The following is a 14,654-nucleotide window of genomic DNA, read 5'->3' on the forward strand; positions in this document are numbered from 1 at the left end:
TCACGGGGACACAGTCCCCTGATTGCTACTTTTCCATCTGGATTTATTGTATCTGCAGGATGGGCTGCAGGACACATGTTGGTAGCTGTTTGAGCTGCTATGTGCTTCAGCTTTTGCTTACAAACTCCTCAGAGGTGGTGGTGTAGGAGAACAAATACTTTCCCCATGATGTCAGTTCTCAGGCAAGGGGAAAGGCTTTGGAGCCAGAGCTTTCTAGCTGTGTGACCTAGAAGCAGTAACCTGACATTCCTGTTGTGGTTCCTTCTCTAAGGCAGTATTGTGAGAGTTCATTGGGAACACCTGCCATCAGCCATTTCCTGAGCACCCCATATGCAAGGTGAATGAGGTGCCTATTCTGCTATGAGGATGGCAAGGTAGTGAGATGGTGTCTAGTAGAGCTTCTGAAACACAGCAGGCCCTCAGTGACTGTCCCTCCTGTTCCTGTCTGAGGTACTGTGACCTCCACACCACAAGGACAGGGACATTGGCAGTGTGCCCTGTATGGGGAAGGGGTGGGGGCTTCGCCTCTTCCCAAGGGTCTGCATGGTACTAGATGCCAGCCCAGATGGGGCTCTTCACAGCTACCCTTTCTTTCTTGGCAGATAGCTGTTACAGGTGCCAGTGGCAGAACAGGGTGGGCAGAGGGGCTAGTGAGTTGGTCCAGGTCACACAGCTACAAAGCAATTCAAGTAGAAGGATATCCTTTTAGCCATCGCCTTTTCCTTCAACCCATTTGCCACAGAAGCCCATCTTGGAGGAACAGAAGCCCATCTTAGAGGGTGTGATGGAGTCGCTTGGTTGGTCCCGTGTCTGGCCCTGCACTGGGATCCTTTCCACCGTATTTCACCCATTGATGATCTCCCACTTTCTGTGCGGTCATTTTAATTTTTTCCCCTGAGAAGTGTGTAACAGAGCAGTGGGTAGCACATTGCTCCCTTATTTCAGTCCTGGGGCCATTGCTACAGGTTTTCACATAGACAAGCACCCACTGGACAGACATCCAAGGGCAGGCTCAACCTGGGTGGGTAAGAACATGAGGCACCTCCTGCAGGCCGCAGCAGCTGCCCTTGCCAGAGACTAGTGCCTGCAGCCTCTTCCCCTCTCACTGGCCCCTGAGGTCAGGCAAGAAGAGGTTTTGGCTTCCCTGCCATTGATCCAGGACCACAGAGAGGAGGGATCAGAGACCTGGGCTGCTCAGAGCAGCTCTGTGGGCCCACACAGGCAGGCGTCTCTCTAGCTTCCGGCCCAGAGTTCTGGAATGAGGGGGCATGAGTTTGCCTGGCAGCTGACCAGGATTGGAGAGCAGTGCTCTCCAAGTTGGAATGCCTCTTAAAAGGTGATCCTCTGTGTTAGCTGTTTCCTTCCTTCAGTCTGTGAGAGCGTGGCTGGAGGTGCTTGCTGCAAATGCAGACTCCCAGTCAGTGGGTCTTAAGTAGGGCTCAGGAATTTGCCCCTCTACAAGTACTCCACATCTGTCTTAAAGAGCACAGAGAAGATGGTGGGAAGTCCTGTTGCACCCCAGGGGTATACACCCTCTCCTGTGCAGTGGAACGGGGTGCTAAATACATGCCCTCTTCAGTGCTGTAGGGCTGGGTGCTGAGTATTAGTAAATGTCCTCTCCAGTGCTGTGGAGCAGGGTGCTAGGTGAATCTGCGTTAGGTGCTGCAGGGGGAAGCAGAAAAAAGTACCCTGGTTGACATGAGGTGACCTGAGTTTAAGTCCTGCTCTGTGCCTTGCTTGGTGTGTGCTTTTGAGAAACCCTTAGGCCTTTCTACACTTCAGTGCCACCAGCTGTGAAATGGTGAGGGCATTTCTGTGTCTTGGTTGTTGAGAGGAGTATAAACTTGCAAATAGGTCAGCAGAGCTTTGTACAGGAAAAAGTCTGATCCATGGGCAGGTTCAGGCATAAGGCCAGCCCAGTCTCATGATCTTCTTATAGATGGAGAGCCGACGCGACAGCATGCTAGAGACAGCCAAGCACTGTTTCACATCAGCAGCCCGCTGCGAGGGTGATGGTGACGAGGAGGAGTGGCTCATCCACTACATGCTGGGCAAGGTGGCTGAGAAGCAGCAGCAGCCACCCACCGTTTACCTGCTGCACTACAGGCAGGCTGGCCACTACCTGCACGAGGAGGCTGCCCGCTACCCCAAGAAGATCCACTACCACAACCCACCTGAGCTGGCCATGGAGGCCCTGGAGGTGACACCATGCTGGCCCAGGGTGGGGAAGCAGGGCAGGGACAGGCTGGTTTCTCTATCTCCCTGGGCATGGGGCTCAAGGTTCCAGTGACTGCCCTTCAACCTGCTGCAAACTTATCCGTGTTGAGCAGCTTCATGTGCAATTGAATTAAAACATCATTTCCTCTCTTTTCCCAAGGGGTGTTTATCATCCTTTCTGGGAGAGTGATCATTTTGTTCTTATCTCTCAGAAGAAAATTGTCTTTCCTCATTAAGAACCTGACCTTGGTGATGACAGTCAGTGCCACATAGCATCTCCCAGGCCCAGGACATTCACACCCTGTAGCCTGACAGGAGGGAGAGCAGGCGCCCTTGCCTCCAGGGTGCAAACAAGACATCCAAGGCCCCAGCCTGTGCCCAGGCTACCCAGGTTGGCAGGGGCTGAGCTAGGGTGAGCAGCCTGCTGTCTTGACTCCCAATTTGGGATCTTCTGATTGTTGTTCAAGAAAAGAGCAGTTCTTTACTGCCTGGATTTTCTCTCATGGTTTCCAGAGTGTTTCTGATGAATGCTGTCACTGTTGCTCATAGCAGTCTTATGAGGCAGGCTGGGAAGCCATGATTGTCAATTTTGTAGGCAGGAAAACCAAGGACATGGTAGAGATCTAGATGTCTACCATCTGGTTCAGCCCAGGACTTGAAGCTTCTGAAGGCCCTGTGCATCTTGGCTTTGCCTTTTCTGAGGCTATGTGCCCGGTCTCTACCAGTCCCACATGTCCAGCAAGCCTCTTGGAGTGTGGACAGAATCTGTTGCTTGCTTTTTTCTGCCTTTATGATTTTTTTTCCTGATTATAAAATTAACATGTATTTTTGTGTGTGTGTGTGTGTGTGTGTGTTTTAAAGAGATTCAAACAACTCAAAAGTGTACAGTGTGAATGTGAAGGCCCCTAATGATTCCAGTATGCCCCTCCATAATCCCTAACAGTTTGCTATGTCCCCGTATGTCCAAATTTTTTCCTATTAACATATAAATATGTAGTAACATTTTCTTATGATTTTGCAGCTTGCCTTTTCGCTGGACAAAATGTAATGGAAGGTGTGGTGAGCTTCCCTGGCTGCCCTAGTGCCCTGTAGTTTAGCAGGGCATTTGTTTATCTGCACAGCCCCTTGATAGGTTTGGTTTCCTCTCCACTTCTTGCTATGACAAGGCGCAGGTAGTGCATGTCCTTGTACTTGTAGCAGGGAGCACATCATGAGTATTTCCAAGGACTAAAGTCCAAAGGTAGAATTGCCATGTTGTTTAACATTCTGCTCATCAATGGCTACTTGCCCCAAGGTTGTACTGACCGATGAGAATGTTTGCTTTCCCTCAGCCATATTGATGAGGTTCTCTTTTTAATATTTGCTAATTTTATGAGCAAACAAAAATGTCTCATTTTGGCCAGGTGTGGTGACTCACGCCTGTAATCCCAGCACTTTGGGAGGCTGAGGTGGGTGGATCATCTGAGGTCAGGAGTTTGAGATCAGCCTGACCAATATGGTGAAACCTGTCTCTTCTAAAAATTGGCCACGTGTGGTGGTGGAGGCCTGTAGTCCCAACTACTCAGGAGGCTGAGATGGGATGATCACTTGAGCCTGGGAGGTGGAGGGTGCAGTGAACCGAGATTGTGCCACTGTACTCCAACCTAGGTGACAGAGTGAGACCCTGTCTCAAAAAAAAAAAAAAAAAAGTATGATTTAAAAAATTTTGGGGGGCCTGGCATGGTGGCTCACGCCTATAATCCCAGCACTTTGGGAGGAGTTTGAGATATAGAGCTGGGGATCTCAGAGACTAGTGGGCAACATGACGAGACCCCCATCTCTACAAAAAATAAAAGATTAACCAGGCCTGGTGGCATGCGCCTGTAGTCCCAGAAACTTGGGAGGCCGAGGTGGGAGGATTGCTTGAGCCCAGGAGGTTGAGGCTGTAGTGATCCGTGATCGTACCACTGCACTCATGGTCTGGGTGATGGGCCCATATTCACTGGGCTCATGGAGAAGTGTGGAAACACAGCTTCCTGTCGAAAGGTATCTCAGCAGCAGCAGCCTGGCTGCTGTCATTCGCAGCCCTGGGTCACCTGTCCTTCCCTGTCATAGTGCTCATGCTGTCCACCTGAGGGCATATGCCTTGGAAGAACTCCACTTTGGGGGTGAGAAGGCTAAGGCCCAGAGGAGTGGTGTGACTTGCCTTAAGTCACCTGCAGGAACAGAGAGGCGCTGGGCCAGATGCCCACTGAGCCCAGCATTCTTACATGGCACCTCTGGGAAGCCACTGAACCTGTGTGTGGCCCTCAGGAAGATGATGTCAACTCTGTTTTTCCTCCATGTTTTTTTCTTCAGGGTTTGGCCTCTGCTCCTGCCTGATAGAGCAGATGAGCAGGCAGGATGGTAGCCCCGGGGGTCCCAGCAGCTTCCAGATGAGGAACCAAGGCCTTAGATGTGTGGCCCACCCTCCCCCAGCATATGGTGCTGACTCCAAGGAGAGCAAGCACACATAGTTAATTTGGGGGGCATCCTATTCCATGCAACAACTGTAGCTATGTAACTTTGAGTCAGCTGGTATATGTGTATATCTTGTGTTAAAAATGACATTTCTCTGAAGATTTTAACCCTCTCCTGACAAAAATTCTTTTCTGCTATTGTGCCTTCATTCAAGATACTTTACCCGCCACTTGGATGAACTTTACCAGTTGAATGCTTTGCCCTCCCCCAAGTTTGGCCACCTGATTGTGCATGGGTGCCTCGAGTGGTTTCCTACATCTAAAAATGGAGTTGCTGGGCCAATTTCTCTGGGCTCCATAGGTGGGCTAGAGGTGGAGGGGCTCTGGATGTGAGCCCCCTCTGTCTGGGATGCCCCCTCAAGAGTGCTGCCAGCAGGTGTCTCACCTGGGTGAGGGGGGCCGCTTAGCCAGGGCCTGCAGTGAGCAGTTCTCAGCCCTCATACCACCCACTGTGCCCTCCAAGTGGGAGTCTACTTCACACCCACTCCTGCGTGAGAAGGTCAGGGCAGACCTGGGTTTAACCTGGCCCTGGGCATTCCTGGCTGTGGGGCCTTGGGCAGTTCTTCGCCCATTGTAACTTGAGGAATGTGGTAAGGACTTGAGGAAATGGAGGAAAGCACAGGGCCCAATGGATGCAATGAGCTGCCTGCCCACCCATCCCCCCGCCACACCCATGGGGAAGACGTTTTCGAGCCCTGTAGGTGCCTGGCTCTGCCCAGGGCCTGGGCTATAAACAGAAATCCAACCTAGTCCTTGTTTCAGGGAGTCCAGAGTTCAGTGGGGAGACAGATGTAGAGACTCACTTTCTATGGGTACCCACTGAAGGGCACAAAGAGAACAGCAGCACTGTGGCGGGAGGCAGTGCCCCAGTGAACGGAGCTGAAGGGTTATCATAATGAGTGGTTATTACTCTCATCTCACTACCATGTGCCTGAGTTACTGGGTGAACATTGAAGCTGGAATGCTGACAGTATACATTTTAATTTTCACAGCTTGTTTTAAATTAGTTGTAGGATGGCTGGTTTAAAAGCTAACAAAAACAGGCAGTGTGTGGCAGCCTGTTGCCCTGGTCATGGGCCCATTTCCAGTGTGGCTGACTGGCCTGTGGAACAAATCTTAGCAACTGGGAAGGCTGCTCACACCAGAGGTGTCATTCTCCTAGGTGTACTTTCGGCTCCATGCTTCCATCCTGAAGCTCCTGGGGAAGCCCGATTCTGGGGTTGGTGCAGAGGTCCTGGTCAACTTTATGAAGGAGGCTGCAGAAGGACCCTTTGCCAGGGGCGAGGAGAAGAACACACCCAAAGCTTCAGAAAAGTGAGTAGCACCCTTTAGGCGACCTCTAGCAGCTTACCCCATCTGCATCCCACATGGCTCGTTTACTGCAATGTGTTGTTCAGAGGGTTGCTACACAGTAAACAGTAAACTAGAACTCATGGAGTCCCTAGGACCCATCTGGAAACTCCCATTTGCTGGGCCAAGGTATTTCTGTTGAATCTGAGAAGGAGAGGGTGAATGTGAGTCCCTTACCCTGTGGTCACATGTGGTGCTACTCCACCCTCGGGGGAAGTCCTGGGGAGAAGCCGATGCCCTCCTGCCCTCTGAACTGGGGCACAGCTTTGTTCTGTGCAGAACACTGTAGAAAGTTAGTTTTTGCTTTGCAGACTCTTGCCCCTGGGTCCTATGCCAAGGCCTTGTCTGCTGCCCGTTCTCCTGAGAAGCAGTGAGAAGTGTGGGAAGTGTGGGCTTCTCTTGTGGTGCCAGAGAGCTCAGAGAGACTGGGGCTCAGGTGTGGTCCCCTCAGTAGGCCTGGACTGACCCCGGTCTCCCTGTGGTTGTAAGTCATCTCCACAGCCCAGACTTCTTTCACTCCAGGCCCAGGTCCTGGTGCTGCCCCATCATCAGGGGCAGGTCCTAGGGAGAAAGATGGGTTTGGGGTGACATGGGGAATGTTACAGCTGCCCATTAACTTGATAGACTCACGCTGATTCTTGTGCTTCCGAGACATGCTTAGGGTCACCACCTGCCAGCTTGCCCACATGGGAGCCAGGGGAGGGCTCAGCTCACTCCATCTCTGAGACCACTCCCTGGCTGGACACTGTGTGGGGTTCAGCTGAGTGCCAGAGAGGCCTGCACCCAGGCCCTGTGCTTGAGGGCTATGTGCTTCTGGCCACAGATAGCCTGTGTGATGTGCACCACAGGTGAGCCAGCTCCACAGAGAGTGTGCCCCTCAGCTTATGGGAGGTTCAGGCCCAGGCATGGCAGGCCACTCAGGTGGGCAGCTAGTGTGCTCAGAAGTTATAGATACCCATTTTTTTAGTCACAAAGGGCCCCCAGCATACAGTGATACTTTTCTTTCATTGATTATAATTCTGTTAAAATTTTTTTAATTATGCAAATAATACATGAATACATTCTAGTTATAGAACATTCAGGTAGTATATAAACATGTAGACTAAAATGTGACAGATCTCCTTCCAAGAGTTAGCCACTCTTCACAGTTTAATTTCCTAAATCATTTTCTGTACATTTATAACACTTAAATGTACACATGCAATTGTAGGGTTTCTTTTATTTTATAAAAATGAACTATAGATGGTATTGTTTTAGAGTTTACTTTTTCCCCTGACAGTGGATCTGGGCACAGTCCATGGAGATAGTGCCCCATTCACCTCATTCTTTCTAGTGGCTACTTACTATACCATAGTATGGATGTACTATGTTTTATGTAACCACTCCAGTGGACATTTAGAGTGTTTCTGATGTTTCTGCTCAACTTTGTTGCAGCACATATCCTTGTACATGTGTGAGCATGCAGTAAATGCAGATGTGTTTCTGTCTTCCCATTTGTCAGGGCTTAAGTTTGTCAGGCTGTCACACAGAAGGCATAGACTTGGTATGGAGAGATGCAAGGGTGCTTCTGAGGAAAGACTCATTGGCTCCCCTAGAGAGCCTCCTAGGGCCTGAGATTCAGAGATGCAGGTCATGCCCTGCCAGAAACATTAGGCAGTGTCCAGTTAGGAGCCAGAGCCTGTGTGGGTGCTGTGGCGGCAACTGTGGGCTCTGTGACACCAGGCAGATGGGGTGGGGGCCACCAGAGGTGCATGGGAGCAGCAGGCCCTGGGAAGGACACTCACCCTTACCAGCACACATCTGTTTCAATGTGAGGTGGAGACTCTGACCTGTGTTCCAAACCTCCGTTCCCACAGGGAGAAGGCCTGCCTGGTGGACGAGGACTCCCACTCTTCAGCTGGGACACTGCCGGGCCCCGGAGCCTCCCTCCCCTCCTCCTCTGGCCCAGGTCTGACATCCCCACCTTACACAGCCACTCCGATTGACCACGATTACGTCAAATGTAAAAAACCCCACCAGCAGGCAACGCCGGACGGTACAGTCCCTGTTCTCCCTACTGCCAGCCCAGGGCGGCACATCAATCACGGGGAGGGTGCTCGGGCGACTCATTTTGTCGCTTTGTTTTGGTGAGGGGGGGTGCTGGGTCTGGGGTGACACGGGCAATGTTGCGGCTGCTCATTAACCTCATGGATTCACGGTGATTCTTGTGCTTCCGAGACATGCTCAGGGTCGCCACCTGCCAGCTTGCCCACCTGGGAGCCAGGGGAGGGGCAGGCCAGGCTATGGCATCCCACCTCTTTGAGCCTTCTTTTTCCCATCTGCAAAGTGGGGACATGATACCTACTTTGAAAGGAAGTTAGAAGACTGTGGCCTTCTGGAGTGGCTCCTGGTGCAGTCAGCTAGCTTAGTGACACCTGCATTATTCAGCAGTACATTGTTACTGCTCTGTCCTTCTGATGGTTGAGGGAAGGCCGTGACTAATTCTAAGTCTGTCATCCCTGAGAATCCAAATAAGTTGTTAATGGGGTCACCTGGGACCATATGTGTGGCCATCCCATGTGGGATGGGGCAGGTGGCGACTGTTCAACCACATTCCTTACTAACATTAGGAGGCTTGCATGCTGGCCTGTAGCTCGATTGCTTCATGTTCTCTCATTTTTGTAGTGATAAGCTAGTGACAGGTACTTGCTGGGATAAGCCAAATTGGTGACTTAAGAGGACCACTGAAGTGGAGTCCTGGGAGGTAGTGACAATGCAGAAAGACACCTGGGCCCTCACTCCTATGTCACTCATCTCATTTAGGCTTGGGAAAACAGGCCTTGCTCTGTGTTCCCAAAGGCATGGGGGCACTAGTAGGTGGGTAGAGTTGGTCCCAGTGCTCTGCCTCCTGCCAGGTGGTCTTTATAGAGTGGCTCCTTGGAGTAAGAATGGACACTCTAGGGCACCATGGTAGCCTTGAAGTTCAGTCCCAGTACAGGTCTGGCGGGGGCCACCACCTTTGCTCTAGCGCCCTGCTGAGGCCCCTGCCCAGTGCTCGGGTTCCTGGGTATAGCATGGGCATCTACCTCCAGCTTTCTGAACTGAGTGGGTGGGGCTTGAGAGCAGGTTTAAAGAAGTGCTGAAGAAGGATGACAAGGGGGCCAGTGCTCCCATTTCTCTGGGGGCAGGATTTGCTGTTCTCAAGAAAGGAAAGGAGACCTGCAGTGTCCCCTCCTGGATTTGGTTTGGATTTGCAGCATGCGTGTTGAAAGAGAGGCTGAGGATCTGAGTGTGTGCTGTGTCTCTTACCTCCCAGAAGGTTCATGTCATTACTCCCAGTCTCAGCATTGGCACTTCCCTGCCCACCCCAGAGTGTTAAGCAGAGGTGGGAGGAGCTGACCAACCTGCTCCTCCAATCTTCAGTTCTGCAGACTTTCACTGTTAAGATCCTCTCTCCTGGCTGGGCGCGGTGGCTCAAGCCTGTAATCCCAGCACTTTGGGAGGCCGAGACGGGCGGATCACGAGGTCAGGAGATCGAGACCATCCTGGCTAACACGGTGAAACCTCGTCTCTATTAAGAAATACAAAAAACTAGCCGGGCGAGGTGGCGGGCGCCTGTACTCCCAGCTACTCCGGAGGCTGAGGCCGGAGAATGGCGTGAACCCGGGAGGCGGAGCTTGCAGTGAGCTGAGATCCGGCCACTGCACTCCAGCCTGGGCGACAGAGCCAGACTCCGTCTCAAAAAAAAAAAAAAGATCCTCTCTCCCCTTCTTAGTTAAGTTAATCAGCATGTTCCCAACCATTTACTCTTGAGAATATTGAGAAAACATACTATCTGCAAACCCCTGCTCGGGGAATTAGTTTTTGCCAGCTGCTTCCTGGGAGGAAGCACTATGCCAAAGGAGAGGAATGCTTTTCCTGGCTGTCCACATGCCATGTGGCCCTGCTCACATGCACCTGGGCTGGGGAACCCAAGCACTGTCCTCTGCAGCTCTGCATGCTCCCACTGAGTTCACACCACATGCACCACTGTGCTTGGATGTCAGCTCATTAGAGTTGAGTATGCCTCTAGAAGCAGGAAAGGAGGGAGACAGGAGTGCCTCAGAAAGGGGCCATGATGCCAGCTGTCCCATGTTGGCAAAGGTGTGTGCATAAAGCTGTTGGTGACCCATTGCAGATCACTCAGGCATGACAACTGGGCATGACAGGTCCTGGGTGCCAACATGCTAGTTTTTTGTTCTGGAAGTTTGCAGAGAGAGCCATACAAATAAGTTCAAATATAGTTTCAGTGGTTGCACAATTTTGAACAGTTGTTTAAAAAAATGTTTTCAAAGTGATTCCTGTCAATGACACAAAGCCATCAGGATCCCATGGCCCACCTTTGCCCAGTCCCAGCCCCGCACTAGCCACCTGTGTGCTCTGCCCAGGCCTGGCTGCATAGTGCTTTCAGAACTCAGTTGCCTCACCTCTGAGAGAAAGCAGTGTCTGCAACATGAAAATGTTTGGGGTCCTAAAATAGCTGTGATCTTAGAATGTTAAAGTGGCCCTTTCAGTAGCTATGCTAGTTCTAGGGGAAGGCTCAGGCTCCAGGGAGAAGCAGCAGATTGCTGGTGTCAGGGGATGTGCTGGTGGCCTCAAGGGGCCACACTGCCCACCTCTGTTCCTACTTCTCATTCCTGGGAGGAGAACATGTAGCTCCAACTTTCCACTCAGCTTCTTGGCCTGAAACCAGCCTTGGGTCTACTGTGGGAGGAGAGGGGCCACCGCTGAGCCCTCATACTACCAGGAAGGTGATGGGTGCTTCTAGCCCTGGTACAGCTGAAGAGAAGCAGTCATGGGGAGGTCTGATGAGGAGGTCAGACAGGGAGGCAAGTGCACAGCAGGCCCTGGTCAAAGGATCTGATTTCCAGTCCCAGCTCCATTGCATATGTGCTCTGCAACCTTGGACAAAGGACTTCACTTCTTAATTTCCTCACCTGTTGAATGGAGGTAATGTCTTCCTCATGAGTATTAAACAAAAGTGCCAACTCATGGCAGCCAGCTCCTAGATGGAGTTCTCCAAGTCATTGGTGGAGCTAGGGCAAGACCCAGGTAGCACTGCATAGAAGGAAAAGCCTGAGCTCTGGGGCCAGTCCCCCTCAGTTTGCACCCCAGCTCTCTCCAGCTAGTGGCATGGCCTCACAAGAGGTGGAAGTAGTGTCCTCTGAAGCAGCAGCTCCAGAGTGGGCTTGGGCATGGGGCTTTCTGGATCCCAGTTTCCCACCCCCACAGAACAATTAACTTGCCAGCAGTGGGAGAGGGAGCCAGGCATCAGGACTTTCCTTGGGCGTGGTTAGGAGACCTTGTATTGGAGCTGCCTTCCCACATTAGTATGCCTTTGCTTCAGAACCAGAAATCAGCTGGGATCAATTCTGATTTGGTTTAAGATTTAGAAAAGATTTAGAAAAATAGCTCCAGGTATATGTGGGTTGTCTGACATTTGATAATAGCTGCTTCATAGGACCCAAATTTGTTCTCTGAACCACCCTCACCTGCAACCTTGTGTCACCTGCACTAGGGTGGGGAGCATCCTGCAGCCTGTGCATAACTCTGATGAAAAGCCTTGGGAATTGGCCCCTCAGGTCACTGTGACTCTACCGCAGCCTGGTGTCAAAGCCAGCCCTTCACGGAACAGCCAGGAGGGCACTCACAGCTGACCTCTGGCCGAGCTGAGAAAGAGAGCAAGAGAGAGAACAACAGAGAGAAGCTTTGTTCCGGGCTGTGCTGCTGGCAGCTCTGGCTGGTTGTGCTCCCCACCTGCCTAACTTCTCCCTTCCATTCATCTCTTGGAATTTGCCCACAGGGCTGAAATCCTTAGTGTCGAAGCTTCCGGACCAGGAAAACAAGGTGATCCAAGGAGCACATTGTGACCTTCAGGGGGCTCCCAGTGATTGCCCTTTACATATGTTCAAACAACATAAGGAGATCTTTGAACAAGACCTACCCCTACCCTGTGTACAGTATGCATGTGTGTGTGTGTGTATGTGTGTGTGTGTGTGCCTGTGTGTAATTTTGCCCTACCACTCAATGCTATGTGCTTGCTCTGTGCTGGGCTCTGGGCAGGTGCCTGCAGGGTAGTAGCATATCTCCATCTTCATAACTGCCCTGCAGGTGTGGTCATGCCCTTGTTTCCCCAAGAGGAACCTGAGCTGAGGGCAGGTAGGCACTCATCCACAAGTGCCTGCTATAGTCAGGGTATAGCCGAGAGAGTGGGTCTAAATCTCCCTCCACCCTTAGCCAGAGGTGAGACTGACACTAGAAAGGCCCTGTGCTTGGCCAGCCTGGCAGAGACTGAATCTGTGTGTTTCCCTTGTCCTTCAGCAGAGGGCCCAGGGAGCTTGGCCACTACGGAATGGCTTGGTTCGTCACTTGGCCTGGCTCAGCCCCGCTTTGGGATATGTCAGTAGTGGCTCTCTTGGACTAAAATCCTTGCTCTCTGCCTGTCGTGCTCCATGTCACCTCAGAACACCAGAGTCAGAAAAGGCCCCAGAGGCCGTAGGCCTTGTGCTGTGGTAAGTCTGGGGCTGAGCCTCCTGTAGGGTCTTTGGCCTGCCTGTGGCCATGCCCATCCAGGTGGTTCCATTGGTGCTGTGCCAGGTGCATAGAACAGCACTGGTCCCTGCTGTAGAGGAGGTTGGTGCAAATCAGTCAGTTACATAGCTGAGGGCTGGGGGTCAACTGATGCCAGCACCAGAGAGGTGGGGTTTGTTCATCCCAGAGAAATCTGGGCCTGGTGGGGTAAGAGGCCTTTCCAAGAAGGCAAAGCTTAACCAAGATCCGAGGGGTGTGTCGGTGTTTCCCTTGAGGGGTTGGGGAGGGGGAGCAGCCAGGGTCAGAAGAGTGGGAGCCTTGGAGGCTGGTATCCACCAAGGGTGGTGATGCCTACCTAGTCGCACTGACAGCATGGAGAGAGCCAGTGAGGAGCCTCAGGCTACCCTGAGCCCCAGGTTGTAGGGTGTGGGCCTTACTGGAGAGCCCAGGGTGCCCTGTGCCAAGCCCCTGTTGTGGCCATCCATCCTCAACCTCCATGCTGTCACCGTCTGTGTTGTGTGCCGTCTGTGCTCATCTTCACCTGTTCACCCCATGCTGCCTCCACCAATATTGCCCGTGCTGCCCCTAACCCTGACCACACTCTGTTCTCCAGGCTTTGTCTTTCTGCTTGCACCTGTCACGGCTCGCTTCAGGGAACAGCGCAGACCCGCATGCTCAGCTCTCAGTCCGGCTCCCTGCTACCCCTGTGACCAGGAGCACCTTCATGTCTGCTGGCCCTGTGATTTGGAGAGTGTGTTTGATGCGCTTGGCTTCTGCTGGTGGCCTATCTTCCCAGTTGTGGCCAGAGGCAGATGCAGTGGTAGCCTCTCCTCCACTGCCCGCCTGCCTACACCTCCAGCAGGTGGCCCAGTCCTATATTGCTTTGCTCTTTCTTGCTTTTAAAAAAAAAACAACAAAGGCAACAGACTCTAACATACCAAATTATCTTTACAAGGACAAATGTGTAAAAATGCAAATTGTGCACAGTAGCCTTGATGCTCTGATGGAGGTGGGTCCTGTGTCTTCAGCCCACCAGGGCCAGGCTATGTAGGGTGGGGAGCTGTGAATGGCAGTCAGTCCTAAAAGGCAGGCCCAGCCTGGCCTCTGCTCAGTGACGTCCCCTCCTAGGGCTAAGTGGAGGTCAGTTTCTGGTTGGAATGCTGCTCCTAAACAGACCTTATCAAAGTGGGAGAGACTCTAAGTGGAGCTCAGTTTGTCTTGCTTGTTCCTGACAGGGGCAGGGGACAGGGGAGACTGTCAGGGAAGAGCCAGTCACCTCCTTTGTTCTCTTCTTTCATTCTTAGCTTTTTGAAAACCTCTTTAGGAGATAGCTGGTCATGGCATTTATTAAGCATCTGTTGTGTGCCAGGCATGGAAAAGGGTGCCATGGGGAAAGTCAAGATGATGGTGCCTTGATTCCTCCTCCCAGGTTGGATCTGATGTCCCATGGTATTATGGGGCAGTAGTTGGTGCCAAGGAGGAATGCCGTGAGCTGGCACACGGGAGCAAGTTATGGGGTTTGGTGGGTTGGGAGAAATTCCTGGAGAAGGTGAGTCTCTAGAGAGGCCTGCGGGCCCATTTTGGGTGAAGGGCAATGGGGACAAAGACATGGAGGTTGGAGAGTCCTACAGCTTTTGGATACTGAGGTGACTGGGGTGGATGAAAAAGAGAGTTTGAGGGGAGAGAGCTTGGGAAGGCAGTTGGGCTCAGAGTGTTGGGCTCTTTCCTGTGGGCAGTAGAGAGAGTGATGTGGTCACAGGATCTCTCTCTCTGGGCTCTAAGGCAGGCACATTTTCCCTCCCATCATCCTTTGAAGAGCTTTCCTGGGAGGCTCACTAGATGGCTGGGGGATGCCAGCCTCACACCTTACAGAACTGCTTTGCTGCTTCTGGCATTTGTATCAAGGCGGCTCACCTGCCTTTGGTCAGGAAAATGTTTAAAGCCTCCCAAGGCCTCCCTGGTTAGTGCCTTTCCTGGCTCAGAGGGCAGGATGAGAGATGCATGATGAGGCCTCTGAGCATCAGGCCCCCTCAGGGCAGC

General features: G+C 52.1%; 1 protein-coding gene across 5 annotated transcripts in view; it reads left to right on the plus strand.

Moving 5' to 3' along the window:
- CABIN1 (calcineurin binding protein 1) overlaps positions 1 to 14,654 on the plus strand; it is a 165,230-nt gene that overhangs the window by 72,240 nt on the left and 78,336 nt on the right. For 4 of the 5 annotated variants that reach the window (XM_025399210.1, XM_025399212.1, XM_025399209.1 and 1 more), the window contains 3 exons: positions 1,940 to 2,200; positions 5,878 to 6,029; positions 7,922 to 8,100. In XM_025399210.1, the coding sequence (XP_025254995.1) occupies positions 1,940 to 2,200; positions 5,878 to 6,029; positions 7,922 to 8,100 (592 nt within the window). The remainder of the gene's footprint in view (positions 1 to 1,939; positions 2,201 to 5,877; positions 6,030 to 7,921; positions 8,101 to 14,654) is intronic. The other variant, XM_025399214.1, reaches the window with a different exon arrangement.

Source organism: Theropithecus gelada, chromosome 10, assembly GCF_003255815.1.
Source record: "Theropithecus gelada isolate Dixy chromosome 10, Tgel_1.0, whole genome shotgun sequence".
NCBI classification, from domain to species: Eukaryota; Metazoa; Chordata; class Mammalia; order Primates; family Cercopithecidae; genus Theropithecus; species Theropithecus gelada.